The following is a 27,443-nucleotide window of genomic DNA, read 5'->3' as shown; positions in this document are numbered from 1 at the left end:
ATGTCCAACACAAGAACAATATGGAAGCACTCATAACATAATATGGCAGCAATTATAACAAGCAAATATAGCAAGTAAAGCAATAACAAGAACATACCGAGATTTTAACGTGGAAAACCCCCTCAATGTGAGAGGTAAAAATCACGGGTCGTCCAGACCAATGAAATAGCTCCACTATAATCAAATGAGGTACAAGAGAGTCTCAAACAAAGCACAAAAACGTGCATATGATCAGCCAAAACATCAAAGAACCAAAGCTCACAAATAAGAAGCAAGAAGATGAAATATACCCAAAAAAATAGAGCTGCTGTCGAAGCCAATTTCTCCCTCTGCAGACCTCCAATTAAAATCTCCACCGTCCAGAATGAAGAACAAAATGTAAAAAATCTACAGTTTAAATTTCACGTTGATCCAACAGTGAAAAAATGATAAACTGCCGTTCCAAGATTGCTGCTCTTTGTAAAAATGAGAAACCTAATTTCTCTCTTGTGAAGCCAATTTTTCCTACTGCAAACCTTCAATAAACATCTCCACTGACCAGAATGAAGAACAAAATGATAGAAACACGCAGTTTAAATTTCAAGCCGATCTAACGGTGAACAACTAAGAAATTGCCATTTGAAATTTACTGCTTTGGGCAAAAACGGAAATTATGTTTTTCCCCTTCTTTTGGTGGCTACTCTCTTTCTCTCAAAAGACCTCAAAATCTGAATTAGGGTTGTGACACTAGGGTGCAAGAATACACCCCCAAAATGTTAGGCTTGGGCCTCACAAAGGAGAGAAAAATTTAGCAATTGCATCCACATTGCACTCTCTCTCTATATTCTTTTATCTCCTTCTCAAACACTTCATCCCCCTCTCTCTCTCCCACTTCCACTGCCTCCACTATCTCCCCTGCAACTAACTGAGAATGTATCCGAGGCCACGTACTTTTAATCTCAATTTTTTTTAAGAAAGAATACCCTATGATCTTGAAATAATGAGACCTCCTAACTATTTTGGTGACTGAAGTAGATGACGTCGTTACCGGAATCAAAGACAAAGACAACAATGCATAATTAAAGGACGGCTTCACAATTTTTCGGAGAATCTTGTCCATACACAAGAGCCATTGTAGCTAAATCAATCGAATTGTTCGAAAATTGACGCCGATCGAAGATTTTGGGACAAAATGGAAATGAAAATTCGGAGTATGAATTACAACATGTGAATTTGATTGAGTGAGTAATTGGACGAATTTGGTAAGAAAATTTAGGATTCTGTTAAAAAAATTATCAACTTCTGAAAGTTGAATTTCTAGAGTACATAAGTTGAGGAAGGAGGAAGGGTGGTGATGATGGTGGCAGTGGTGATGATGGTTATGGCGGCAGTAATGGTGGTAGTTGAAAATGAGAGTGGTGGTAGAATTTGAGATTAGAAGAATGGTAGTGATGTCGAGTAAAATTAAAAATTAAGTTAGATTATATTAAAAAGTAATTTAAAAATTTTATTTAATTTTATAGAATTTAAATAATTTTATCTAGAAAAGTCTATTTTTTATGAATATAATTCTAATTTCTATCTTACATAAATAAAAATATCAACATTTTCATCTTTTATAATTAAAAATAATAATTTACTCTTTTTAAATTATTAATTTTTTAATAATAGGTAAGAGAACTTTATATTAAAGAAGTTGATTTGTGTTTTTTCCTCCTCCAAGCTTGACCTAGGGACCTTTGCCCTCATACTCTTTCCCTAATTTACTTTGTAATTCGACTAAAAAATCATGAATTAGTAGTGCATTGAATCATTAATTATTCCCAACATAAGGATATAGAACTTTTTATAACTAAATTATCATTTTTTTTATTTACAATCATACTACATACTATACTACGTATATACAAAAAAATTACCAACTAATTAAATTAATTATTTATATAAATATATTTAAATATAAAATATAAATTAAAAATAAATTAAATAATATATATATATATAAATATATAGTGATTAATATTTTATATATATAATTATATTATTATTATTATTAATATTAAAAAAATACATATACATTTTTTAATGTTTTAAATAAAATAATACATTCTTTTTTATATATTATTTGTATATTATATGATAATCTAATTGTACATTATCATATAAATAATAAAAAAGTAGTTGACTCAATCACTTATAATCTTCTAAATATTCTAGAGACTAAAAGAGTGAATTAGTATTTTTTGGCAGTTAAATAATAACGTGTTACATTAATATTATATTATGAAAAATGTTAAGAGATATCAAAAGTTTTTATTTTTAGTTATTATTTAATTATTAGTTTAATTTTTTTAATTTTATGTTTTAAATTTAATAATTTAATAATATATTTTATTTTATATAATTAAATATTAATAATTAACTAATAACTAAAAATAATAAATTCTAATGATGAAGCGTTCTTTTTATACTATTATGCTATTTATATAATTTGTTGCAAAATAATTTGTTTGTGTTATAAGGATTAAGGATGAGGTGGATTAAGGTACGAGAAGAAAGATGAGGATAAGAAGGTTTGACTTGGGTACAGCTCATGACTCATAATGGATATGCTCATTTGCCACATGCCACATGCCACATGCCACATGCATGTATCGTAATCGAATCATATCATATCATAGATTTGTGTTTCAATAATGTTTACTCCTTAGAGGAAGTTATTGAAAATCTTATCTGCTGCCACCAATGCTTAGATTATAACTCTATTTGAATCCATATATGATTCAATGGTCCCCTTTCAACCCATCATTCTCCACCCAAAGAGCACAACCACGTCAGACATATATAATAATAATAGTAATAATAATTAAAAAAAAAACATTTTTCATTCATAAAAGAGTTAAATAACACTTATAAATATCATAAAAATATTAATTTTATGCCAATAACAGAAAGATAAATACTCTATATATTAAATTATAATCTAATAAAAACTAAAAAGTATAATATTCAATTTCTAAAAATATTAAAAAAAAGACAAATCTAAATTTTTTGTTTTTAGATCAATAATAATAATAATAATAATAATAATAATAATAATAATAATAATAATAATAATAATAATAATAAATCATGACGGTACCATTCATCTCATTCTTATTTTTTAGATAAGGTTGATTTGATTTGATTTGGTTAGGTCTTAAGAGATAAGATAAATAATTGTAAAGTTTAGTTAAATGTTTATTGAATATTACTTTCAGCAGCAAGATATAATTATTTAAAAACAAAGGAATATAAAAGATCTCGGTTGTTTCTAATTATATTATTATTAAGGAAGAGGGAGAATTAATAGAGATGATGTAAAAAAGACTTAAAAAGTTATGCAAGATTTTATCAAATATATCTAAGTTACCTAATATAAGTACTTCATAATATTTTTTTATTTATATTAATGGTTAATGTAGATAATTTTTTTTTTAAAAACAAAGGAACTCAATACAGTAGAGTAGAACAAAATAAAAATAAATATTCAAAGTAGATAAGCAACTCTTAGAAAATAATACAAAAATAAAGAGACTTTTTATATCATTTTCGGACTCTGACAAAATCATCAACAACATGAAGAGAGTATGCATTTTCACACGTCGCAGCTATGTATGGACATATTGATGATTTCTTCTGCACCTTTACTTTTATTATGAAATATCCTCATATTCTTTTTCATCCAAATGTTCCAAATGATCGCACAGAAGCATCTTAACCGCTGCTTCCGATCCACCTTCCTACGCAGTTTTTTTGTCCAACTTAAAAAGTGGTCCTTCATCAATCCCGGAAGTGACCATAGCCGGCCAAACACAGATATCCAAGCACTCCACACCTGCCAAGCAAAATCACAGCCAAGAAACAAGTGATGGACCTGCTCAACATCCTTGTTACATAAAATACAACTCTTATCATCCTGATTGATTATTCCGAACTGACTTAACCTTTCCTTAGTATTCACCCTGCCTGTCAAGACAAACCAAACAAACAACTCCACTCTTAGTGGAACTAAATCCTTCCAGATGGTATTAGTAAAGCTGTAACTGGTTATATCATCTGATAGCATTCCTTCTTGTAATACCTGCACAAAAGAGTTAGTCGAAAAAATACCAAATATATCAAATTTTTACGCCACTCTATCCTCTCTATTATATACTAGCCTCATAGGTCTCAAATCCTCATGTATCTGACTTAGGAGATCCAACTCCCACTGAAATAACTCTCGCCTCCATTGGAAGTTCCAAATTCACTCTAGCCCATCCCAAAATCCACAATCCCCAATAACTGAATCACACTGGTTTGAAACAGAGAAGAGCCTGGGGAACTGATCTTTCAGGGATCCACAATATAACCAAACATCCTCTCAAAACCGAGTCTGACGTCCGTCACCAATCTTCATGGACAACCTGTAATCATCTTATCCTTTATATGTTGCTCCTTTATTTGTATGTGGCATGCATATATCCTTCCATGGTCCTTCTCTGGTAGGTAACACTTGAGTGGATGGTGCGAAATTTATAACCACAAACTAACCGAAAACTGCACCGGGTCGTACCAAGTAGTACCTCAAGTGAATGAGGGTCGATCCCACGAGAATTGATGGATTAAGCAACAATAGTTAAGTGATTTACTTAGTTAGACAAACAGAAAAGAGTGTTGAGAGTTCAATTGCATTAAATAGTTATTCTGAGAATCAGAAAGTGAACAGTAAATTGATGTGAATAATATATGGAGAAAACAGTTAAGATTTCAGAGATATCTATCTTTTGGATTGACTTTTCTTACTAACTATTTTAATCATGCAAGATTCAATTCATGGAAAACTATATGTGACTAAACCCTAATTCCTTAGACCTTTTTAGTCTCTTCTAACCTTCATCAACCGCCAATTCCTTGGTCACTTCATTCCAATTAGAAGGTGAAGTTCAATTCTAGTTTATATGCCACAGAAACCCTAATTACCCAAATATAAGAGGATTATATGTCACGTATCCCGTTAAGTCCAGATAATTAGAAATTTAGGATAAATTATTTTCAAGCTGTTGTTCAAGTAAAGAGCTTTTTCAAGTTATACAAGAACTCAATTAGAACCAGTGTCATACTTCCGTTCCACCCAGATTCATAAGATAAAGGACAAAAATAATTCTTGAAATAGAAATCAGCACATGAATTAAAATAGAAAAATAATAGTATCAATCCATACAATAGATAGAGCTCCTAACATTAACGGTGGAGGTTTAGTTGCTCATAGTTCAGAGAGAAAATAAGGATTCTCAAAAACTGTAAATTGCAGAATGAGGAAAGAGAGAAAAGAGAAGCCTGAAGGGATGATTCTTTTCCCTTTTATATCTAATCCTAATTAATGTAAAATATATTTTCTAGACTAAATAATATCTTTTTCTATTTTAAAATAAAATAAAGTTTTAATCAAAATTAATTAAATACATCTCGTGCTGCTCCTTGGACAATTGGGGACCACCAATTTCATTAAGGGTGGCGCCAAACTTGGGCCGAACCAAGCTTGGCGCCACCATGCCTGAATGTATCTTCAATATTATGCACCTCTCAAGTTTGGCTTTGGTTCGACGCCAAGCATTCCTGGAGGTAGGTGAGTGTGGCATCAAACTTGGAGAATCTCAAGTTTGGCGCCATTGAGGCCGAACGAAATGGAGAAAAAGGATATACTATTTTATATCGTTGGAAAGCACTGGAAGTTAGTTTTTCAATGCCACTAGAATCACGTCAATTGGACCTCTGTAACTCAAGTTATATCCGTTAGAGTACAAGGAGGTCAGGGTCGATAGCATCATCCACTTTCTTTCTCTTCTTCTATAAAACTCCGTCAAATCCATCCGAATGCTACCTGAAATAAACAGAATTGCACACAATTCAAAGTAGCATTCATAGTGGCTAAAAAGTATTTAAATTTTGATTAAACTTAACAATTCAAATGCAAATTCACTAGGAAAAAATAGAAAAGATGCTCACGCATCAGTGGACAGTAACTCATTCGGCTTCAGATTATTATAAGAACATACCACTTTTTTCCACAATAAGCACTATTCCTTCGCAAAATACCACCACCACTTAAACAAAAGTGCAATGTTCTAAATTATAGCATCTCTAACTCCCAATCCACCTAATTTCTTTAGGGCCTGCACCAAATTCCATCTTACCAAAGTCATACCATTCCTCCCATCCTCCTTGCCCCATAGAAATTTTTTCTGCAAAAAAATTAATTTTTCAGCAACAACCTTCGACATCTTATACAAGCCCAAATAAAATACTTACAAACTATTTAACACTGATTTGATAAGCACCAACTTCCCAACTTTATTATGACTTTTGGTCAAACTTAAATTTTTAAGACTTTCAAACAGATAATAAAGAAATCGACAGTTAAATTAGTCAGATTTGTGTAGAAACCTTGAAATTGATCTGCTGGACTTAATTTGAAAAATTTTAAGTAGGATTTGGTTCAAATTATTTTAGTTTTTTTTTTCACCAAACACATCCATAATATAAATACAGAATTAATGCTTAACTTAGTCTCTGAAAAATGAGTTATTCTTCAAATTTATTTTTGAAAATTTTATTAACTAAAATAGTCTTTTAATTTAAAGATTATAAATTAATTATTTTTATCATTTCGTCACTTAATTAATAGTTTTCGTCAGATGATATAGAATGACACCCAACATGTTCAATTGGACGCTGAATAAATATCTTTATAAAAATATATTAATTTAGTTCATAATCCAATTAAATAAAATATATTCCTAATATAACCTAAAGATAATAAATTGATAGATTTTTATAAATATATTTGTTTAATATCTAATTAGATATACTAAGTATCATATATGATATGAATTAATATTTTATATCATCAATCGTTTATAAAAATTGCTAAGTGAGTAACTGAAAGACAAAAATAATTAATTTATAATTTTTAAATAACTAATTTAATTGATAAAATTTTACAATGAATATAAAAAATAAAATTATCTTTTAAGAACTAATTTAACTATTAACCCTACAAATACAACTTGTCACCATCAAAAGACAAAAATAGACTTAACCAAGAAAAATGAAAGTTCTAATTTGTAAAATATAGACCTTCATTTTGATTTATTTATGCTTTGTATGCAGACAAATACATTCTTAATCATTGAAAAAATAAAATATATGATTGATTAAGAACTTAATTATAAGTGTTTAATTCTAGTTAAAAACTTATATATCAGCACAAAAAAATTGTCAAATATTGAAATTATTTAAATTTCTTAACTCAAACTATTTATGTTTAACTATCAAAAAAGATATCTGAAAAGAAAAGCATATCTAAATCAAAATGAGCTCGATTAAAAGGTCTTGTGATTTTTTACCTTAATTTTTGATGGATAAAGAATTATCAACTATATTATATATATACTAAAATTAACCACTACAATTAGCCACTAATATAAAATATATATTGAAATACAAATACACATTAAAAATAAATTAAACTATACATATATTTATATATAAATGTATTGATAGCTGCCAACGAGTTATAGTTCAAATGATATAGTCTTGCCATATTATTTTGATATATAAATAGTATTTTTGAAGAATTATAAAGTGACTTTAATTTTTTTTATGTACAAAAGTGACTTCAATTTTTTTCTTAGTACAACACTACATGGGCCGGGTTCTTTATCCACTTATAGCAAAAGCCAGATTCAAATCAATATGTGGCTGATTGGAAATCACATGATGTCCCACTTTTTTTTGGTTTACATGATTTTCCAACGGTTTTGATACGGCCCAACCATGATGTGCCACCACTTGATCCAGGCCTCCAACTACATTTACAATTTTTGGTCTTGTCTATGGTCAAAATAAAAGTAGACGGGCCCTATTGTTATTTTCTAATTTTGATGGGCTAAAATGTACAGTTGATGGGCTAAATTTGATTCAGGCGTAAGCCTAATAATGAATTGGACATATCTTGACCAAAAAATAAATTGGACATATCCAAAAAAAAATTGGAAACACAGTATTGGAAGTCCAGTTTCAAACTCTATTCTAAAATATGAATTGCGTTTTAGTTAGCTAAGAGAAATGTTAGGAGTGCACTGTTTTTTATTAATATTAGTTAAGATTTTGGATTAATATCATATATTTATACTATTAAAATTTAAAATATATTTAATCTCATTTTTTTAGACATTACATATAAAAGTATATTTGTTAATCAAGTGTTGATTTAAAATGATAAGTTTTGTTGACCATAGCAATGTTCATGAGCTAATATAGAGAATAAAAATGAGTTATACATTATCTTGAAAATACTTAATTTTCAAACCCAAACTAAAAATTAAAATCATTAGCTTAAAATTATGAGTAACTTTTTCTTAAAAGAGAGTCAATTTTTTTTAAGCTGATAAGTTTTTTTATGTAATTATTACAATTTATTGGAAAAGGTATATCATAAAAAAACAATGAATATTGGAAAAGCACTCAACAAGAATTTTTGTAGAAAAATATTGCATATATAATATTTTATCTTTGACCAAATTCAATAATTCATTGAGAGGTCTTGCAGCACATTATTATTTATTTTTTGTATTTATTTATATTTATATCATATGATTGCTAGCTTTGGGTGAAATCTATTTATTATCATTATTTCTGCCACTCAAAATTGCAATTGATGCTCTCACCAATGTATTTAGGGGAGATTCAATTCAATGGCACTGTTAAAAAGTCAAAACAATGATAGCTTATGTGGAATATGGTACAACTTTTACTAAACAGGTACACCTTTCACAAATAATACTACTTAGGAGAATCTTATAATTTTTTCCATAAAAAATGTTAAACCAAATCAGATCATGTAACTTATATTTTATGTATTTTACTTTAGAAATTTCAATATATAGTTTCATTTTTGTTACCAAAATAGTTTAAACTTAAAATTTAGTCATGGTTAATATAAACAGGGACGGATGTACGTGTTTTATTGTAGGAGCAGGCGTTTCCAAACTTTCTATTATATAAAAGATACACATTAAAAATAAATTAAACAATATATATATATATATATATATATATATATATATATATATATATATATATATTACTTTTACTATTAAAATCTTTTAGATTCATTCACTGAATATAAATATATCTATATGTTATCATTCACAAGACTTATATAAGTGAATTTTCTTTTATATTTTTAGTAGATAGATGATTGAATATTTGAGTTAGTTATTCTATTTTTAATATGATAATATACCATTAAGTTTATTAATTTTTTTTATTATCTAAGGAATATAATATATTTTTGAATTCTAAGAACCTTTTATTTTTGGATTTTAAGAACCTTTTTAAGAGAGAGATTGAAATTAAGAAATAAAAATTGAAATAAGTCTTAATATTATATTTAATTTAAAATAAAAAATACAGACTGAAAAAAAAATAATATTTTAATTTAATTTATATAAAGATAAAATTAAAATTAAATTAACTAAAATAAAAATATTTTAAATATAAAATATTATTAAAATTTCAGCTTCTATTTTTTAAAATTTTAAATTTTTATGTTTTTATTTTTTAAAAATATTAAAATATTAAAATTTTAAAAATAAAAATTAAAATTTTAGTACCAATGTCTATACAATAAATAAGATATTAAATCTTAATCTATCCATTTTTCGTTTCAATACATAAAAAAAAAACGCTACCTAATATAAATTTAAGTGGGAGACAGAGCAAACATGCTAACAAATATCCCGGAATCGACAGAAATGTATAAACTAAAGTTGATAAATAAATTTGAGGTCCAATGCTTTTAACTCTGACATTCTATAAATCTATATATATAGGCTCGTAGATGAAATAGTGAATATGAGACTTGAATATGAAAAAAAAAAAAAAAGCAGCAAATCAACAATGCAATAATTAAGGGCAACTTGCCTTTATTTTATTTGGATTTTGGACATTTAGAACGAACTCAACACAAAAGAGTTAAAGACTATAGGTAAAAATAATGAAAAATTATCACTTTTTTTTCCCTTATAAAGATATAAATTTAATGTTCATTGTCTAAATAAATTGTAAGTACTTGTATTCCACATATGTAAGACATATCTTTTTTGGTAATGTCTTGATTATAATAATAATATAATATGACCAAGAATCAAGATTACTAAACTTTTATTGATAAAAAAAAAGGTTGTCATCATAGACTGGGGTAGATCCAAAACCTTCACAGAGGAACGTTCCAAATTTAATTGTCCTAATTTTTAAAAAAATTGATGATCCGTAATTTTTTTTAAGGAAATATAAAAATGCTTGTAAATATATTTCATCAAGGTTTTGTTAGTTAAATGTATCTTAATTCTACAATGTTTTTTTTGTCAATTATTTTCAGTCTTTTACTTAGTATTAATAAAGATATTTTAAATATTGTTAATAAACTTTTTTGACAAATATTTATATACAGTTATTTTTATATAAAATTAATAATTAAAATATTAAATAATAATTTAATTAAATATATCAAATTATTTAATTATTCTCAATTAATAAATTTACATAAATATAATTACATGTAAATTTCTATTATTTTTTTAATAGATTGAACATTTAAAAATATTTTTAGTGTAACAAATAAACATACTAAATACAAATAGACTTTGTAACTAAAGAAAAAAGAGAATAAAACTTGACAATATATATATATATATATATATATATATATTGACACATGTCCTGGTCTTATCACAAGATCAAAATGAATTTTATAATTTCACAATATTTTAGAAAAAAGTAAACATCCATTCCATTACTATAATTATTCAAAAATTACACAACAATACCCTCATCAATTCCTTTGTTAATTCCTTTAGTTTTGTTTAACTCAAGTCTCAAGGGAGACAGAGACAATGAGACAAGGACCGTTACTTTCTGTAATTTTGCATATTATTATTATTATTATTATTATTATTATTATTATTATTACAAGCCATAAAAAGAATACAAACACCAGCACCAACACCAACACCAAAGTGCCTTCAATAGTTCATCCTCTCTTCTCAATTCTAACTTGTGAGAATAGAGCAATGAAAAGGGCCTCTAGCTTCATCTTTGCTGCTTCACTATTCCTACTGCTTCTGGGTTTGTGCTATTTTCCTTTTCTTTCTTTTAGTTGCATTATTATAGCTACTGTTTTAAGCTATGTACCTTCTTTTGTTTTTAGTTGCCTTCTGTTCAATGTGATTTATTCCTTTTATGCTGTTTGTATCAGATCACTTCTTTTGTTTGCTCAAGTTTTTCATTTTGCTTCATGAGACAATGTGCTTTCAAGTTTGAACTCTCCACCTCTTTTGTTTTTTTCCCTTTTTATTTTCACTATCTAAGTGCACATTTTTAGTAGCCATTTTTCTTTGGAAGTTTAATCTTTTTTTTTTCAAGATGGCATTTTTTCTTGGCATTGCCAGTCTGCAACTATGTTTCTGCATGCATTTGATGGATTATCAATGGGGAAAAAAAGAAAAGAAAAGAAAAAGAAGGTTATACCGGAATATTTTACCTTTAGACATTAACAACTAAATACCTCCCTTTTTTATATATTTTTCTTTTACATAAAGTGTAGTATTGCAGTGTACATTGTTGACTTGATATAGTAGGTTAAGCCAGTGAGCCAGCTCGACTTATTAACAACTCAATTAGCTGAGTTCATGAGTTTGTAAGCCGAACTTGAGACTAAATTTGAGATGATGTATTAAATGAGCCAAGCTTGAGCTTGAGCAAGCTCCGCTCATTGAGCCTTTACCTATGTTTTAAATTTGTCTGGTGTTGACATTCCCTCAATTAAAAGTTTAGGTATTAATTATAAATATATTTTTGTGTTGCTTGGTGAACTTCTCTAGGAAGCCTTGGACATGAGGATGATAGAGATACTTCCAAATTTAGAAATATTTCCTAGTTGTGTTACATGTATTCATTCTCTACATCGAGCTGACTCATTTCCCTCCACCATAGGATTGAGTGTGGAACAAAAATTATTTAGGTCTCATTCCACACCTTCCCAGTGGAGGGGAATGAGTCGGCTTGATGTAGGAGAAAGAGTCATTGTCTAATCTTTTTGTATTGTCTCTTCCTTGAGATGAATCCCTTCAAGTGGAAACAATTCACTTGAAATTCTCACTTTTCTTATTTCTCCCTTTGAAAATTCTATCAGATTGTTGCTCTGGGAGTTTTGTTGGGATCTGCTATGGAAGAAATGCTGATGATCTTCCAACACCTGACAAGGTAGCAAAGCTGGTTCAACTTCACGAAATCAAGTATCTTAGAATCTATGATTCCAACATACAGGTTCTTAAGGCTTTTGCAAACACTGGGGTCGAACTCATGATTGGGGTTCCGAATTCGGACTTGCTGCCATTCTCCCAGTTCCAAACCAATGCAGACACTTGGCTGAAGAATAGCATCCTTCCTTACTATCCGGCTGCAAAGATCACATACATAACTGTCGGCGCAGAAGTCACAGAAAGTTCCAACAATGTTTCTGCACTAGTAGTGCCTGCAATGAATAATGTCCTCACTGCACTAAAGAAAGCAGGACTTCATAAGAAGATAAAGGTCTCCAGCACTCATTCCCTCAGCGTTCTGTCTCGGTCATTCCCACCTTCGGCTGGGGCTTTTAATAGCAACCATGCTCATTTCCTCAAGCCACTGCTAGAATTCTTAGCAGAGAATCAGTCACCTTTTATGATTGATATATATCCTTATTATGCTTACAGAGATTCCCCGAACAAAGTGTCGTTGGACTATGCTTTGTTTGAGTCATCCTCTGAAGTTATTGATCCAAACACTGGTTTGCTGTATACAAACATGTTTGATGCTCAGGTTGATGCTATTTATTTCGCGCTGACGGCCTTAAATTTCAGAACAATTAAGGTTATGGTCACTGAAACAGGTTGGCCTTCGAAAGGTTCGCCTAAAGAGAAAGCCGCCACACCTGATAATGCACAAACTTATAACACAAATCTGATAAGGCATGTAATCAATGACACCGGCACCCCTGCAAAGCCTGGAGAAGAGTTAGATGTTTACATTTTCTCATTGTTCAACGAAAACAGGAAGCCTGGTTTGGAATCCGAGAGGAACTGGGGACTATTTTATCCGGATGAGACGAAAGTTTACAGCCTTGATTTCACCGGAAAAGATGCTGCTGTTGACTTGACTAGTGGTGCGAATGGAACCAGAACAAGTAACGGAACAACATGGTGCATTGCTTCGAGTAAGGCCTCGCAAGCTGACTTGCAGAATGCCATAGATTGGGCATGTGGTTCTGGCAATGTGGATTGCACTGCTATCCAGCCAAGCCAGCCGTGCTTCGAGCCGGATAACCTGGTCTCGCACGCATCGTATGCTTTTAATAGCTATTACCAGCAAAATGGGGCTTCAGATGTTGCTTGTAGTTTTGGTGGGTCTGGTGTTATAGTTAATCAGGATCCAAGTATGTTCACTTCAAGCTCATCATTTTTCTTCTTGCAAAAAATGTTTCATACACTGTTTGGTTTGGTAACTGAATTGCAATTTGTTTTTCAATTTTGCAGCCTATGACAACTGCATCTACATGAGAACCGGGTAAGTTCAATGCTTGAAATTTTTGTCTGTTCATCCTGCTTTTATGGCCTAAAATTATAGGTTAAATTACACTGACTTTCGTTGAGATTAGGTAACATTGTCAATAGGACTCTTGACATTTGGATCTTCTTACATTGTGTTTATTCAGAATCAACACAACTGTTACAAGTAATACAACAGCAATATCTTCAACTTCAACTTCAACTCCAACTCCAACTGCATCATCTTCTTCTGGGAGACAAACTTTCACATGGATTTCCAGCTCTCTTCTATTAACCTTTATCTCCCTCGTATAGGGCATTTTGGGATGATGGGAAGGTAAATTTTAGAAGCTATATTATTGTTGTTGTTATGATGTGTTAAAAGAATGTAAAATTCCTTGCTCTATAAGTGTATGTTTCGAGAGTTCGGCTATTTAGATTTTAGAGGCCTATGTAGTATGTAGGGTGGAGCAATCTCACTCCTAATTTTGTATTCCGAATGATTGGCCTAAGCATTGGTGTAATTAATTGACTCTTTCTATAATTTATGTTATTTTTGTAATAGCACATAGTATTCAGGTTTAATTATGGGAAGATTTCACCTCCATTTTACTAAACCGGTTTTAGTAGGTTTCTTTTCGAGTCATTTTTATAGTACATTGTCACACCATATGATGACTATCAGCATGACATTTTTGGGCAGGGTTTGCTTTGACTATGTGTGCATATTGAGAAAATAATAAAAAATGAAAAAGTATAAAGAATCAAAACTTATCAGTCAAAAACTAAACAAAACTATATTAATTTATATCAATAATTAATTAATTTTAAATTTTTTAAATTCAAAATTTAAAAAATTTTAAATTGATTAAGTAAACCTAATTAAAACCTATAAAAACCTTATTCTTTTTTCTCACATTAATCTATCCACTTCTAATAATTATAAATTCGAAAAATATATAAAAGAACATCTATTTAATATAAAAAAGAAACATTCTAATACTTAGTAGAAGAAACATTCATATATATTAACTCGTAAAAATTTTGAATTCATCCAAAAGTATTTGACTGGGTTTTGGCTGATAAACATTCATATATATGCTTTTGGTTCCTAGCTTTATTCTTAGCTACAAAAAGAAAAAGAGACAAAACAAGGAAAAGAACAGAAGATAAAAACAAGACATGAAACCAACTCGAGAGATCTCCCTAATCCACGAGCGTTCATCAACCCAGAAGGAACATAGCCCTCGCAGTGAGCAATAGTGGTAGCATGAACCAGTAATGGAGGTGGCGCCAGAAACAGCCAAGCAGCCGTGAGCGCACCACCAGATTGATGAGAACTCTGAAGGAGGATGAGCCGGGTCGCAGCGCTGTCAATCTGGGTTGTGTACTCTTCCGGGTCAGGTCTTTGTTTGACCTGGGTCAAGACACAAAAAAATCAGCGGCCATATTTGCATCACGAGAAATCAAGGCGAAGCTGACAGTGGTGCAGTACATCCTTGCCGAACCTTCAAATGGAATGCCTTCTGAATCAAATCTCTTTCCGAATGCTCGTCCGGTATCCTCCATTATTCACAAGAGAAAATGCTTCCAAATTCCAAAGACACAATAGCTGCCAAATTGGAAAATTAACAACATTCTATAGTTTGTGGAAGCATTAACATTTGCTTATGCCATTGCCGTAAAACATGATCATTAATAAGTTTCAATACTTGAAATTCATGTAATTTCTTTATGCTACTGGTTATTAACCGTTCATATATTTTGCATAACTCATGACATTTGTTTATGTTTTTGGTGGGAATTAATACTTAATATTCTATAGTTTGTGGAAGCTTTGACATTTGTCCATGCTATTTCATATTGACAGTGAATATTGAATATTTTGTAGAAATAATTATACTTACTAATGCTACTAATACAGAACCAGATCATTAACGAATATGTATTTAGATGTTGTGAGTTTGGGATTATTTTACAAAATATAAATCACCTTGTTACTTATAAGCAAATACACCATAGTGAGTTGAGACCATGTTGTAAATAATTTAGGCAGCTCCACGAGATAAAACTCTCTTTAAAAGCTCCATCAAATACTTTACCTGATAAAAGACCCTTTCTTTTGGGTTCTAAAGTTATGTTGAATTAGTGTTTTTATTTTCTAATGCCGAGTGTTTTTTGTTTTTCAGAATTTTATAAAAAAAATAATAAGAATAATAAAATTTCATTTTTTTCTTCACAATTTTAAAAACAATATTAAAAATAAAAAACACTTAAAATTTCATATATGTCCATTTTTCAATCTAGCTCCACTTAAAATTTGACACATTTCAAAACCGGTGAAATGTATAATTTGGCATTTTTTTTTAAAAGTCAAATTTAAGTAGAAATGTAAATATAAATGACAAAAAATGAGAATCAACAAAATTTAATCCTAAGGTCTATATATATCCAATTGGTTGGGGTCTCTATCCCCATTTCCTGTACGGCTCTACGCCTCTACCCGTATCTCTGTTTCTATCCTATTTGTTTGAGTGCCAAATTCTTGGCGAAAACGGGGACGAAATTTATGCATGTGTCAAATTATAAATGGAGACACAATGCAGACACAAGACTTTAATAAAAAATCCATAGCCAATGGATTGAGATTCTTAGTCCCTATTTTCTATCCCTTTCCATTTTCTCCACTCACAATTTGACACCCCAAGAACACAGTTTAGAAATCTCAAAATTGATGAAAACTATTAGGTGTAACATTTCTTCCAACAGTAAAAGGCAATATACTATGATGCTAACAGAACTGTGAATCAGTGAAGATAATAACATTATATTCCTTGGGCATAGATAAAATTGAGAAGAAGAAAAAGCACGGGAGATATAAGGTTTTAGAAAGTTATGCCAATCTATGCCCATAGCATTAAAACCACTTGTAAATTGTATACAGATACCCGCTAAAAAGCACAACAACAGAGATTATAGTTATCATTCACTTCTCAAGCACCATAACTTCTTCCCTAGACGCAGATCCCATGACTTTTGAATACCCATTAATTAATATTATTACACTACAATCGAGCATTCTCTTGGCAAATCGATGCGAAGCCTTGTATAGGAGCCAGTGAAATAAGCAAGCAGATAACAAGAAATAACAAAGAGGACTTAAAGACCCGTATCAATGAGATAATCACCCAGCCTTTCAACAATCATGTTGCACTGCCCTGGAGTCATTGGCTCATCGTAGATTCCGATGATCAACGCCTGATTCGTCTTCTTAATGGTAACACCACCAGGACCCTGCACGACAAGGACAAGCTGAGATTTTAACAACCAATGGCCAAAACCAGCATCAAGGTAACAACGGTATGGACATGGTGCAGCAATGAGCCAATGAGTTTTAAGCTGATGCTGATTCATTGTAAGCTATGGCCTAATGCAGTCACATACCACAATTTGAATCCATGATTACATCATAAATTTACTCAATCAGATTAGCAGATTCACATTATCATAGATTGTTGTATTTTCTTTGATGAACTTGTGCAATCAAAATTCAAGTTATAATTAGAAACAGTCAGTACCTTCTTCCCTCGAATGACAGCTCCGGGTTCACCTTGGATAACCATGTATTTGGTGCCACCGAGGTACAACCCGGTAGGGGCGAGCGATCCAGGCTCAGCAAAGTCGTTCATGATAGCAGTAATTTCCTCAGGCTTGAACTGCACAACACAAAAGACCAATCAAGAACAGATCAACTAAAACTATTTCAGATCTGCAAGGATCACTTGACTTGTGCTATGAACCAAACACACTTGAAATCCCCAGCCACATGTTACTTGCACAAGTGATGTGAATACACGATTTCATATATAACAATAACGAGTGTATGATTTCATATAAAAAGGAATGCAATGCATCTCATATCAGATAATCACACAGTCCAAACTCCAAGTCATTCCTAATGACTCTCTCCAAGCTTTAATTTACAGCATAAATTGCACTTAACAAGTGAAACATTAAGAATCTGAAAAATGAATCAATTAGCTCCAGTTGATAAAACTAAACAGCTATGGTTAAAGCACGAATGTATCAAATTAACACCAAAACCATAGGATATGTCTCATGCAAATCAAATCTGATAAATCGGAGGAAAATTAACGGGGAAAAAAAAAAGAACGAGAAGAATCTGGAAAACAAAGAACTAAGAAAGAAGAAGGAGAGTTTTGGAGAGAGAAATTGAGAAGTATTAAAGATAACCTGAGGGAAATTAGAGCTCTGAGCCCAAACACTGCCGTCTTGGCCGAGGATTGCGGCGGAGGAGAGGTGGTTGCCTTCAATTTCGCAGAGAAGGTGGTCATCGACGTAGGTTTGCCACGACATCTTGTTTTCTCTTTCTCTGGAAGTTGGGAGTGTTTTTTTTTTTTTCCTGAGAAAATTTGAGTACTAATAATAACTCAAGTAGTACTGTGAACTGTGCTGAAATGCTGATGCTGTAGCGTTGAAACCACGGAGCTATAAAAAAAATCCATACGTTGATATTGTCCTCACGTTGAATTACTAGAATGCCCTTGTCATTACCAGTACTTTTTGCCATTTTCATTACCAATTCCCCCTAAATATTCGCTACTCCTTAGACTTGACTCCTTTCAAACAAAAGTGTCGTTTCTGTCAGTTCCTTTCTTTTTCTTTTCTTTTTTTCCTTTTCAATTTTCTTTTCTTATAAAATGTTTTTCCGAATTTTTACTTTATTTTTAAGAAAATGTTGTGAGTTGTGACAATAACTAAGTAACACAAATATTATTTAACAATTACAAAAATTAAAAAGAATATATAATAAATTATAGTATTATTCTACATGCTTCTTAATGAATTTTTTTCAAAATTATTCTATGAACACAATAAATCGTCATATTTGTGTGTATTATTTAGTAATTTAATCACACTTTTTAAAATATCAAACTTTACATAAACATAAAAAAAGTAGTTACCATTGTGTGTTTTGTGATTTTATTCATATGTTAATTATAGATATTAATTTTGTTTAATTATATGTTCTTTAAAATTTTATTATAAATATGAATACATTGTATTTTTTTATACATTTTATGCTTTATTGATCTAACAAGTAAATTGAAATATTTAATCATATAAATCAACTGGATAAAATTTGAAAATAATTTAATATTTTATCATACGTATTTATCTCTGATGGATAATATAATTTTAAAAGTATTAATAAATGTTGACTACTAGATTTAATCATTTCATCAGGTCATCCGGCTTTTTTACCCTTTTACTTATATGTCATATTTCAATGGAAATTCGTGTAGTGGCCTCTCTTTTTTATGTAAATTGAACTTTAACACCATTCATAATTAAAAAATAGTGAGTAGCATGTCCATTTTTTTGCATAGAAAGGGAAATGATACTCCTGTTGGTCGAAAAATATTTAGATTGGAATGAATCAGATCGAAATATTTGAAAGTGCACATGGTATAAGTTGAGCGTCATTCAATACAAGTTCGATTTCGGACCCGTTATTAAATTGAGTGGGTTTAATAGAATGGATATTTGAAGAAAAAATCAAAAAAATGTTCGAAGTAAATGAATCCAACGATTACATAAGTGGAGGAGTTGAGGGTTTGTACCATGTAAAGAATTAATGGGTAAAATTTTATTGGCAAATGAGTGAAAATGGTCACCAGAAAGTGCGTGCACAAGACAGTATTGTGTAATTAATGATTGGTTACAAAAAGAAAATTATAAATATTAAAAAGTTTTAAGAAATAAGAGTTAGAACTTTAACTCAGAAAACACTCAAACACATTCATATTCTCAACGATTTTCTGAGTCTGCGATCGAGTCTCTTTTCTGCAGGGTTCTTTCCATAATTTTACCTTCTCAGTTTATCTTTACGTAAACTTTACTTTTCAAGTAAATTTATCTTTCAGGCATTTTTAAATTTCAATGTCCAATTTATATTTCACACCTTTAAGTTTTATGTCAAAACCCCTTTGATCCAGTCGAGGATATTTTATAGCTTTCTTTAAATTTTGACGCAATCTTTTCGGTTTTCAGTCAATTTATTTTTTCGAAAGCTTTCTTCTTTATTTCTTTTATTATTTTACAAATTTTAATTTATCTTTCATATCGATACCCGTCTAATCGAAGACACTTTGATGCACTTATAGAAAATTGATACATACAAAAGAGGAGTAGGTTTCGCTCCCAAATCATTAGAATCGAACCACTATCAATTTGTTAAAAATTGACAAAAATACATAAAAATAACGGATGATCTTGTTATAAAGTGCACCCTCTGCCCTCTAGGATTGAGGAAGTGCAAGTTTAGGGTTTATTTAGATAAGTATATATTGTCGAATTAGACCAAAACACTATATTGTCTTGTTCAGTGTTCACTACTATAAATTTTAATTTTATAGTCTAACACCTTAATTATTGATTATGCATTTTTATATAATGATTTTCATTCCACGCTTCTAAAAGGTTTGTACATTCTAATTCTTCGGTGGAAAATTAACAGGTTGAAAACCTTTTTTGCTCGAAATACCACATTTCTAATTCAAAATAATGGAGAAAAAAAAAAAACAAAAGATCCCAATTCAGTAATTCAGACAAAAGATTTCATGTAATCACTGCATTAATATGCGGATTTCAAAGTTCAATCTTTCCAACTTCAGGATGTTGCAAAATTAAGTCCTGCTTAGGACGCAAATCATGATTATCATACATTATTGGAATAAATCCTCTCATGTAGTGCTCATAACAGTACAGGATATGGATAAAAAAGAAGAAACTAGAGTAACGAAATTTAAACAACCAACAAGAAATAAACTGTTTAATCCTCAAATGGTTATTGTCTGCGACAACACCCAATTTAGGGTTGAAATGTAGAAGTGCAGACCAAAACTGAATATAATAAAAAGCATATAATACCCAAACAAAAATTGTTCAAATCTTCAAAGATCCAGGTTCATCTACAGACCCTGATCAACGAGGTAATCTCCCAACCTCTCAACAACCATGTTGCATTGTCCAGGAGTAACTGGTTCCTCATAGACGCCGAAAACTAGAGCTTGCCCGGTTTTCTTTATGGTGATGCCTCCAGATCCCTACCCAAAAAAGTCAGTAATCACGGCAAATTAATAAAGGAAACTTAATCATGTAGATTAAATACAAAGTGTTCAGGCAGAATATAGAAAAGATCACTCTACTTTTTTACAACAGAAACTTAACTCTGAAATATTGGAAATGATAAATCAAACCATATTATGCACTATAGTCTATAGATCGAGTGTACACTAGAATGTAGCACACAATCTTGAATCCACTTACCACTAGATGCACTTTTAATATACAAATACAACATTACTCAGTTAATAATGCCTAGTTATTACTAAAATAGTAACTATTATGTTGTCCATCTGCAACTCTGTCTTTTTCCTATCATTTTCAAGAGAGAAGAAGAAAGAAAAGCTATACGACGTACATGAGAAAGATGCTGAAACAGGAATCATCCACGGATGCAACTGTCTAATAAATAACAAAAGACGTGGGGGGGGGGGGGGGGGGGGGTATCACTACTTTGTTAAAGTTGCTTTGGATTTGAATAATGTCTTTTCCCTTGAAAACAAAGACATTGTCGAGGGAAAGAAGATTTTTTTCCAACCTGCCCTATCATAAATAACTGTGCAAGGGTTCACTGGTCATGCACATGCACAATAGTAAATTTGTTTCTTTCTCTTCGAGCAATATTCTTATGCTCTTCAAAAGAAAAGAGATGGTTCATCAAATTCACAACCTAAAACTGATGAGAGGTTACCGGCTGTATTTGATAACATTAAAGATAGAAGCAGACATTGAGCTAGTTTGTCTTTATTTAACCTTGTATTGTCATGAGTACTTTTGATAGAAGTAACAATACCTCTACTTTGTTAAAACTTAAAACTGCATTGAGAACCATATTTTATTTTGTACTTTCTGGTGTGAAAGGGTCGTAAACCATCAAGACAGTACTTTACATCTTTTGTTGTCGTTCACAAGTAAATAATACTTCTTGTAAAATGAACTCAACTTTAAAGTAAAATCTTGATTAAGGAGGACATTAGAATCAAACCATAAACAGATTATTGAGGAGAAAATGCATCCTTATTTTAGAGATAAAATCAATGTATCACAAGTTTGCAAATTCTACTTAGTGCTTCGGAGGAAATAAAGGAGAAAACAAACGGTCATTTACTTTCGTGACATCACAAAAAAGCAAAACTCTCAACCGCAATTATCAGGCTTTAAAACATTAAACACATAAACTTGGTTCTTAAGAATGCAGCTAACTATACTGCTTTACTGATTCATATAATTTCCCCAACCGGATTACCTTTAGAGAACAAAATAAGTTGGATTATGCGAATAAAAAACGGTGAGTTCTACTGTAAATAAGTAACAAGTATACAAGCATCATCATAAGTATGTTGATAACACAGCTTGCATTGTGATATAACAAAATTACCTTCTTCCCACGGATGACAGCTCCAGGCTCTCCCTGAATTACCATGTATTTTACGCCCGCAATGTGCAAACCAGTAGGAGCAAGATGACCGGGCTCATCAAAATCCTTCATGATATCAGTAACCTCCTGAGGCTTAATCTGAAAGCAAGTATTAAATTGTAAGCATATCAGTAACATGAAAAACATATCTCACCTATTACGACACCAAATATAGTAGCATCACTCGCATATCTATATCTATGTTTAATACATTTCAGCAAAATTATTTTATCATAATCATCAGTTGCAAGAATCTTCATCGTCCTCGAATCAACATACATTTCACAAATAGCACGAACAGAAAACTTAGTTGTCCGCATTGTGTGACGGAATCACCACTTTTTAGGCATTGGTGCGTCAACAAATCATTTCACAAATGAGTATAGCTCAGCATTTTCTTCGGACTATCGCTATGCAATGTAACAAAGCACGAACACAATGGCAAATGCAATTAGGAAAATTAAAACAATGAATCAAAGATCAAAATCCAGATCGAATTGAATGAAAAAGCGATTTCTATGGATGAGCCACGTGGCGTAACGGAAGATCGATGGATCCCGCGCAACGTAACCGCATTGCAACGATGGATCGGAGGATTCTGGATCGACGCGATCGGATCTGCAGAAGCTCGAAGACGAAGCGGAAAAAAACGCACACATAAAGGCAATAATTGCATGCATGCATGCAAGCTCGTATTGTATCTACGATAATTTGATTCAGATTCAGAATTCAGATTGAGATCGAAACGTAATCGAAATCGGAGTGATATGGAAGGTAGGTATAAATACCTGAGGGAAGGAAGAGCTTTGAGCCCAGATGGAGCCGTCGTGGCCGATGATGGCGGCGGCGGTGAGATGTTGGCCGGAGCCGTCAATGTCGCACATCAAGTGCTCATCCACGTAAGTTTGCCACGACATTTTCTTCTTCTACTTTTTGTTTTCCCTCTCTTGCTTTGGTTGGCTTCTGGTGTTGTGTGTGTGAGAGAGAGTGTGATGTAGCGGAAAATGAAGGAAAGTGTTGTTTTTGAAAAAATATATATAAAGAAAGAGTTGAAGAAGGGTTTGGATTGAATTGAGAGGGTGTGAAGTGATTGTGATGATGAGCGTAAGTTTTGGTTCCATTAATTCCTGCCATTCAAGTTTCAACCATCCTTCCCTTCATTTTAGGCACCCCTAATCTACTCTTCCTTTCCTCTATTCTCCATGTGCTCTAATTCCATCCACATTTTATTTTTAATACCTCTTGTTTTTTCTTTATCTTCTATTCACATATTTATTATTTTCTCGTCAATTTTTCATTCTAATTTATACATATATGTTATGTACACATGTGCCACCTACAACAAAAATGTTACAATACTGCCAAGTACTTGTAGTCACTGATAACCGGGATTTGAGACATTTATAGAATATCATAATTTCAATTAGAATTCTGCTAAGAAGTCAATAAAATATTTATGTATAATAGGTTATTTATTTGGTTTAATATAAATTAAAAAATAAATATTTTAAATAAAATATTATTAATTTTTTAAATACAATATATTCATATTATTTAAAATAACCATTTGGATACCAGGATAATAAATATTTGATATCCTACTGAATTGAACATCTCTATACTTCTATTCTACATATTGTACAGATACTCCATTAACTCCCTATACTTCGATCACTCCATAACCATTAGATGAAATGTTTCATTAATGTTATATGTCACTTTTACATATATAATTTGTAAATATTTTTTATTTTTTAATATTGAAAGTGATTGATAAAAAATAAAAATAAAAAGATAAAAAAATTTGCCTTTAATAAATAATATTTGTATAACTTTTTCTGTGCATCTCTTTTGTATATTTTTTTATAGTATAAGAGACAAATCTTTTATTTTTTATTTTCTCAGTTCATATCAATCAATTTTAATACCAAAATATAAGATATAGAAAATAGATGTATACAAAAATAATAATATAACATTTCTTGTTTTTTTTTTATACCATAAAAGATTGTAAAGCATCACTCATTGAAATATTTTACTCTCTCAATAAGTGAATATATATCATGTATCGTATAATTCTAAATTTCTAACTTCTAACCATGTACATATTTTTTTTTCTGTTTTCCTTTTTTTTTGGTAATATTTCTGTTTTCCTTTTATTTAGGGTCTGACTGAGTTAAGCCCAAATTATTATATGGACTACCTGCTACTATTTTTCATAAGTCCTTTAGCTATTTGAGCCTTTAACTGGATACACATCTTACGGATTTTTTCTCTTGCACAACACAATAAGGGTACCAAAACTGCATTGCAATATGAAAAAAAAAATCTCTACACAAAACGAAAAAAAGTTCTAACTTTTACAGAAGGTTTATTTAGTGGCTGAGTTTGAGTATCCTTCCATTTCACATCATGATCGGAGTCTTGGCAACATACATTTTGAAAATAGTAATAGGCTAATAGCTCATTATGCATGGTGGATATATATGGAGGGTAATTTACGAACGAATGTTAATTAAGAAAGCAAGAAAACTTAGATGATGAATTTGTTGGCGTGTTTTGTTGCAATGGATTCAGTGCCAAACTTGGTGTTAATGGTAATAATTAATAATGGTCATTGATTAAAATAATCATGATGATCATGCAAAGCAAAGCAAAAGTGCAAAACCATTGAGGGTCCACATAAAGGGAGGTGCGTTGTGGGACCACCATAGTCAAATCAACACAATCCTGATTCTTAAGGCTTGACCAATGACCAGCAAGGACCACCTTGCTCATTACATACAACCTAAGAGAGAAACAAAATAGACTAGAAGTTAAATTTCTTTATGAAACAAAATTATAAAGGAAGAAAATAGAGTAGTATTTTATTTCTTTTATTTGTTTGTAGTGGTGCTAAAAAAAGTTGATATTAGTAATAAAAATCAACTCCATCTTTTATGTCTATAAAAAAATTATTATATAATATTGAATAGTAATTTAACTTTTCTTGATAATACAAATTAAGAATGACGGTGATATAATAATAATAATTAAATATCGTGAAAATTTTAATGTAAAAAATAATATGTATATAATAATAAGTAAAATATTAAATTCGTTATAAAAAAAGCTTTATACTAAGATTTTAATTTATAAAATAAAGAAATATAATTACACATAACTCACATTTGATTTTACAAGAAAAAAAAAGCAACAAATAATAAAAGGAAATAACAAAATTAAAGAGATCAAGTTATGATTGCACAAGAAGAGTATTAGTGGCAATAAAAAAAGGAATTTTTTTAAATAAATAAAAAATATTTTATTTACTAAAATATATAATTTGTAGCATTTTTATAAAAATTTATCGTATCTTTTATCTCGTTTATACTATAAACGAAATAAATAACCGATACAGAGAAGTATATATTTTGTTTACACTGTAAATAATAAACAAGATACGTGTAGAGATATGACGTTTACAGTGTAAATGAAATACGTTACGACAAAATTTCAATAACTATAAAAGGATATACAATCCTTTGGTTTTTCCACAAACATTTCACTTCTTCTTCTCTTGCATTTTTTTTCCGAAAAATAAGTCAAAATATCTAGTAGTAATGGATATGTGGTTGTAAGTGTATATTCAAATTGTCATATGAGAAACAGTGACACTAGAGTGATATTTGAGTGTGATAATTCCATTCTATTGTGAACCCGGCGAATAAATTCTTCGTCAATTGAAGAGTCTGATATTGAGTAACATTGGTGAATAATAAAACTACAACAGTTTAAACTGATTCCTATCCAGTTAAGGTTTTAAACTGTTACGTCATGAAAGAGAATGGTTCTAAACTGTTGCCTATCCATCAACGATTCTAAACCGTTCTTTAAAAATTGTTATCAAAACCGTTGTCTATGATAGTAACTATGGCAACAGTTTTTTTGTTGCCATTGTCTTAGATAAAAAATCGTTGTCCTAGTCAGTTGGAAACCTCCAGTTGATGGGTGCATAAAGCTAAATATTGACGGCTCAGTCATCCAACCTGCTAGTTCTGGAACTTGCAACGGCCTCCTTCGTAATGGAGATAGTAACCTCGTGGCGGGCTTCATGATGAAGATAAAAAGAGTAACCATAATGTCTGCAGAAATTTGGGCCATCTACACCGGGATGAAACTAGCAGTGGAGCTAGGAATCAACAGATTACAGATAGAGACTAATTCTTCATCTACGTTAAAACTAATTGACGAGTTATCTAGTAGCCACCACCACACGCTTTCTCTGATTAGGGCCATTGAGGATCTCCGCAGCAAAATGAGACATGTGTCTTTTAAGCGCGTATTTCACAAAACTAATTTTTGTGCAGATGTACTGGCAAAGCAAGCTCAGTCAATCTCGACTGGTCTTCTCTGTTTTGTAGCTCTACTCCCTTTCCTGATGCCTATCCTAGCTGATGACAGAGGTAGAAGGAAGAGTGTGAGAGTGTTGCCAGCATAATTGGATTTTTTTTTGGGCCTTGGCCCTCCTATTAATTAAAAAAATGTTGCCTATGAGTATTGGTAACGGCCGTATATACCATAGGTAAAAAATCGTTGCCAAAGCATTGTCTAAGGTTTTATGAACGGTTTTTTTATCTATGAGAACGGTTTTTAATCATTGCGAAATTCCTTATTTGTTGTAGTGGTGGTAGCAGGAGGAAAGAGATCGGAAGGGTGGGGTAAAGGTTACTAGCACCGATGAAAAATAAAGTTTTTCGGTTTCGTCTGTTTTAACTCCATAACGACAAGCATGTGTACCTCATATTTGACATCCATAAAAGAATCATGGCGAAATAAGTGATGGAGCTTTCTGTGGAGGTCGGTGATATTGGTGGTGGTAGATCTGGCCACTCAAATTTTGTGCAGGATAACCCACCTCTCGCACCACCACCAATTTTGTTTTTATTTAATAAACATCGAGTTAATATATTAATTTAAATAAATACACTTACTTAACTAATTAATAACTAAATTAATAAATATCTACTTAATAAATTAACTTAAATAAAAACAAAATTAAATTAATATTTACCAAATAAATTAATTTCTCTAATACCTAAAATAAAACTCTACTAATTAACCTTTGTTAACAATGTATTCATCCACCTAACATATATTTTATACTAGTTATATAAAGGTACCCTAACTATGGCTACACAAACATGCTCTAACATAAAACATAAAAAAAAAGATTAACCTCAAAA

General features: G+C 30.9%; 3 protein-coding genes across 3 annotated transcripts; 1 reads left to right on the top strand and 2 right to left on the bottom strand.

Annotated features, from left to right (window-relative positions):
* Positions 1–11,049: 11,049 nt before the first annotated feature.
* LOC112802062 (glucan endo-1,3-beta-glucosidase 13) lies at positions 11,050–14,269 on the top strand. The gene is made up of 4 exons (NM_001376206.1): positions 11,050–11,193; positions 12,260–13,540; positions 13,641–13,671; positions 13,820–14,269. Exons 1-4 carry the CDS (start codon positions 11,139–11,141, stop codon positions 13,965–13,967), a joined length of 1,515 nt encoding a protein of 504 aa, NP_001363135.1. The 5' UTR covers positions 11,050–11,138; the 3' UTR covers positions 13,968–14,269.
* A 2,128-nt stretch (positions 14,270–16,397) lies between these two features.
* LOC112802061 (profilin) lies at positions 16,398–18,126 on the bottom strand. Its single transcript, NM_001376205.1, has 3 exons — positions 17,907–18,126; positions 17,231–17,368; positions 16,398–16,946 (listed from the first exon to the last, which is right to left on the bottom strand). The coding sequence occupies exons 1-3, from the start codon at positions 18,027–18,029 to the stop codon at positions 16,812–16,814; spliced, it is 396 nt and encodes a 131-aa protein (NP_001363134.1). The 5' UTR covers positions 18,030–18,126; the 3' UTR covers positions 16,398–16,811.
* Positions 18,127–20,349: 2,223 nt separating this feature from the next.
* Positions 20,350–23,441, bottom strand: LOC112802060 (profilin-2). Its single transcript, XM_025845064.3, has 3 exons — positions 23,007–23,441; positions 22,180–22,317; positions 20,350–20,782 (listed from the first exon to the last, which is right to left on the bottom strand). The coding sequence occupies exons 1-3, from the start codon at positions 23,133–23,135 to the stop codon at positions 20,648–20,650; spliced, it is 402 nt and encodes a 133-aa protein (XP_025700849.1). The 5' UTR covers positions 23,136–23,441; the 3' UTR covers positions 20,350–20,647.
* Positions 23,442–27,443: the final 4,002 nt, after the last annotated feature.

This window comes from Arachis hypogaea, chromosome 5 (genome assembly GCF_003086295.3).
Source record: "Arachis hypogaea cultivar Tifrunner chromosome 5, arahy.Tifrunner.gnm2.J5K5, whole genome shotgun sequence".
In the NCBI taxonomy this organism is placed as follows: Eukaryota; Viridiplantae; Streptophyta; class Magnoliopsida; order Fabales; family Fabaceae; genus Arachis; species Arachis hypogaea.
Note: the sequence above shows the minus strand (reverse complement) of the source record. Positions and strands in the feature narration are given on the sequence as shown.

Bases quoted from the DNA above. Each gene is read 5' to 3' on its own strand.
- LOC112802060 (XM_025845064.3), bottom strand. From the start codon at position 23,135: ATGTCGTGGCAAACTTACGTGGATGAGCACTTGATGTGCGACATTGAC. The intron at 22,318-23,006 runs GTATTTATACCT...ACTTGCTTTCAG, and splicing joins AAAGCTCTTCCTTCCCTCAG to ATTAAGCCTCAGGAGGTTAC. The intron at 20,783-22,179 runs GTAATTTTGTTA...TTTTTTGGGTAG, and splicing joins CTGTCATCCGTGGGAAGAAG to GGATCTGGAGGCATCACCAT.
- LOC112802061 (NM_001376205.1), bottom strand. From the start codon at position 18,029: ATGTCGTGGCAAACCTACGTCGATGACCACCTTCTCTGCGAAATTGAA. The intron at 17,369-17,906 runs GTTATCTTTAAT...TGTGTTGTGCAG, and splicing joins AGAGCTCTAATTTCCCTCAG to TTCAAGCCTGAGGAAATTAC. The intron at 16,947-17,230 runs GTACTGACTGTT...CTTGTCGTGCAG, and splicing joins CTGTCATTCGAGGGAAGAAG to GGTCCTGGTGGTGTTACCAT.
- LOC112802062 (NM_001376206.1), top strand. From the start codon at position 11,139: ATGAAAAGGGCCTCTAGCTTCATCTTTGCTGCTTCACTATTCCTACTG. The intron at 11,194-12,259 runs GTTTGTGCTATT...AAATTCTATCAG, and splicing joins ACTATTCCTACTGCTTCTGG to ATTGTTGCTCTGGGAGTTTT. The intron at 13,672-13,819 runs GTAAGTTCAATG...GTGTTTATTCAG, and splicing joins TGCATCTACATGAGAACCGG to AATCAACACAACTGTTACAA.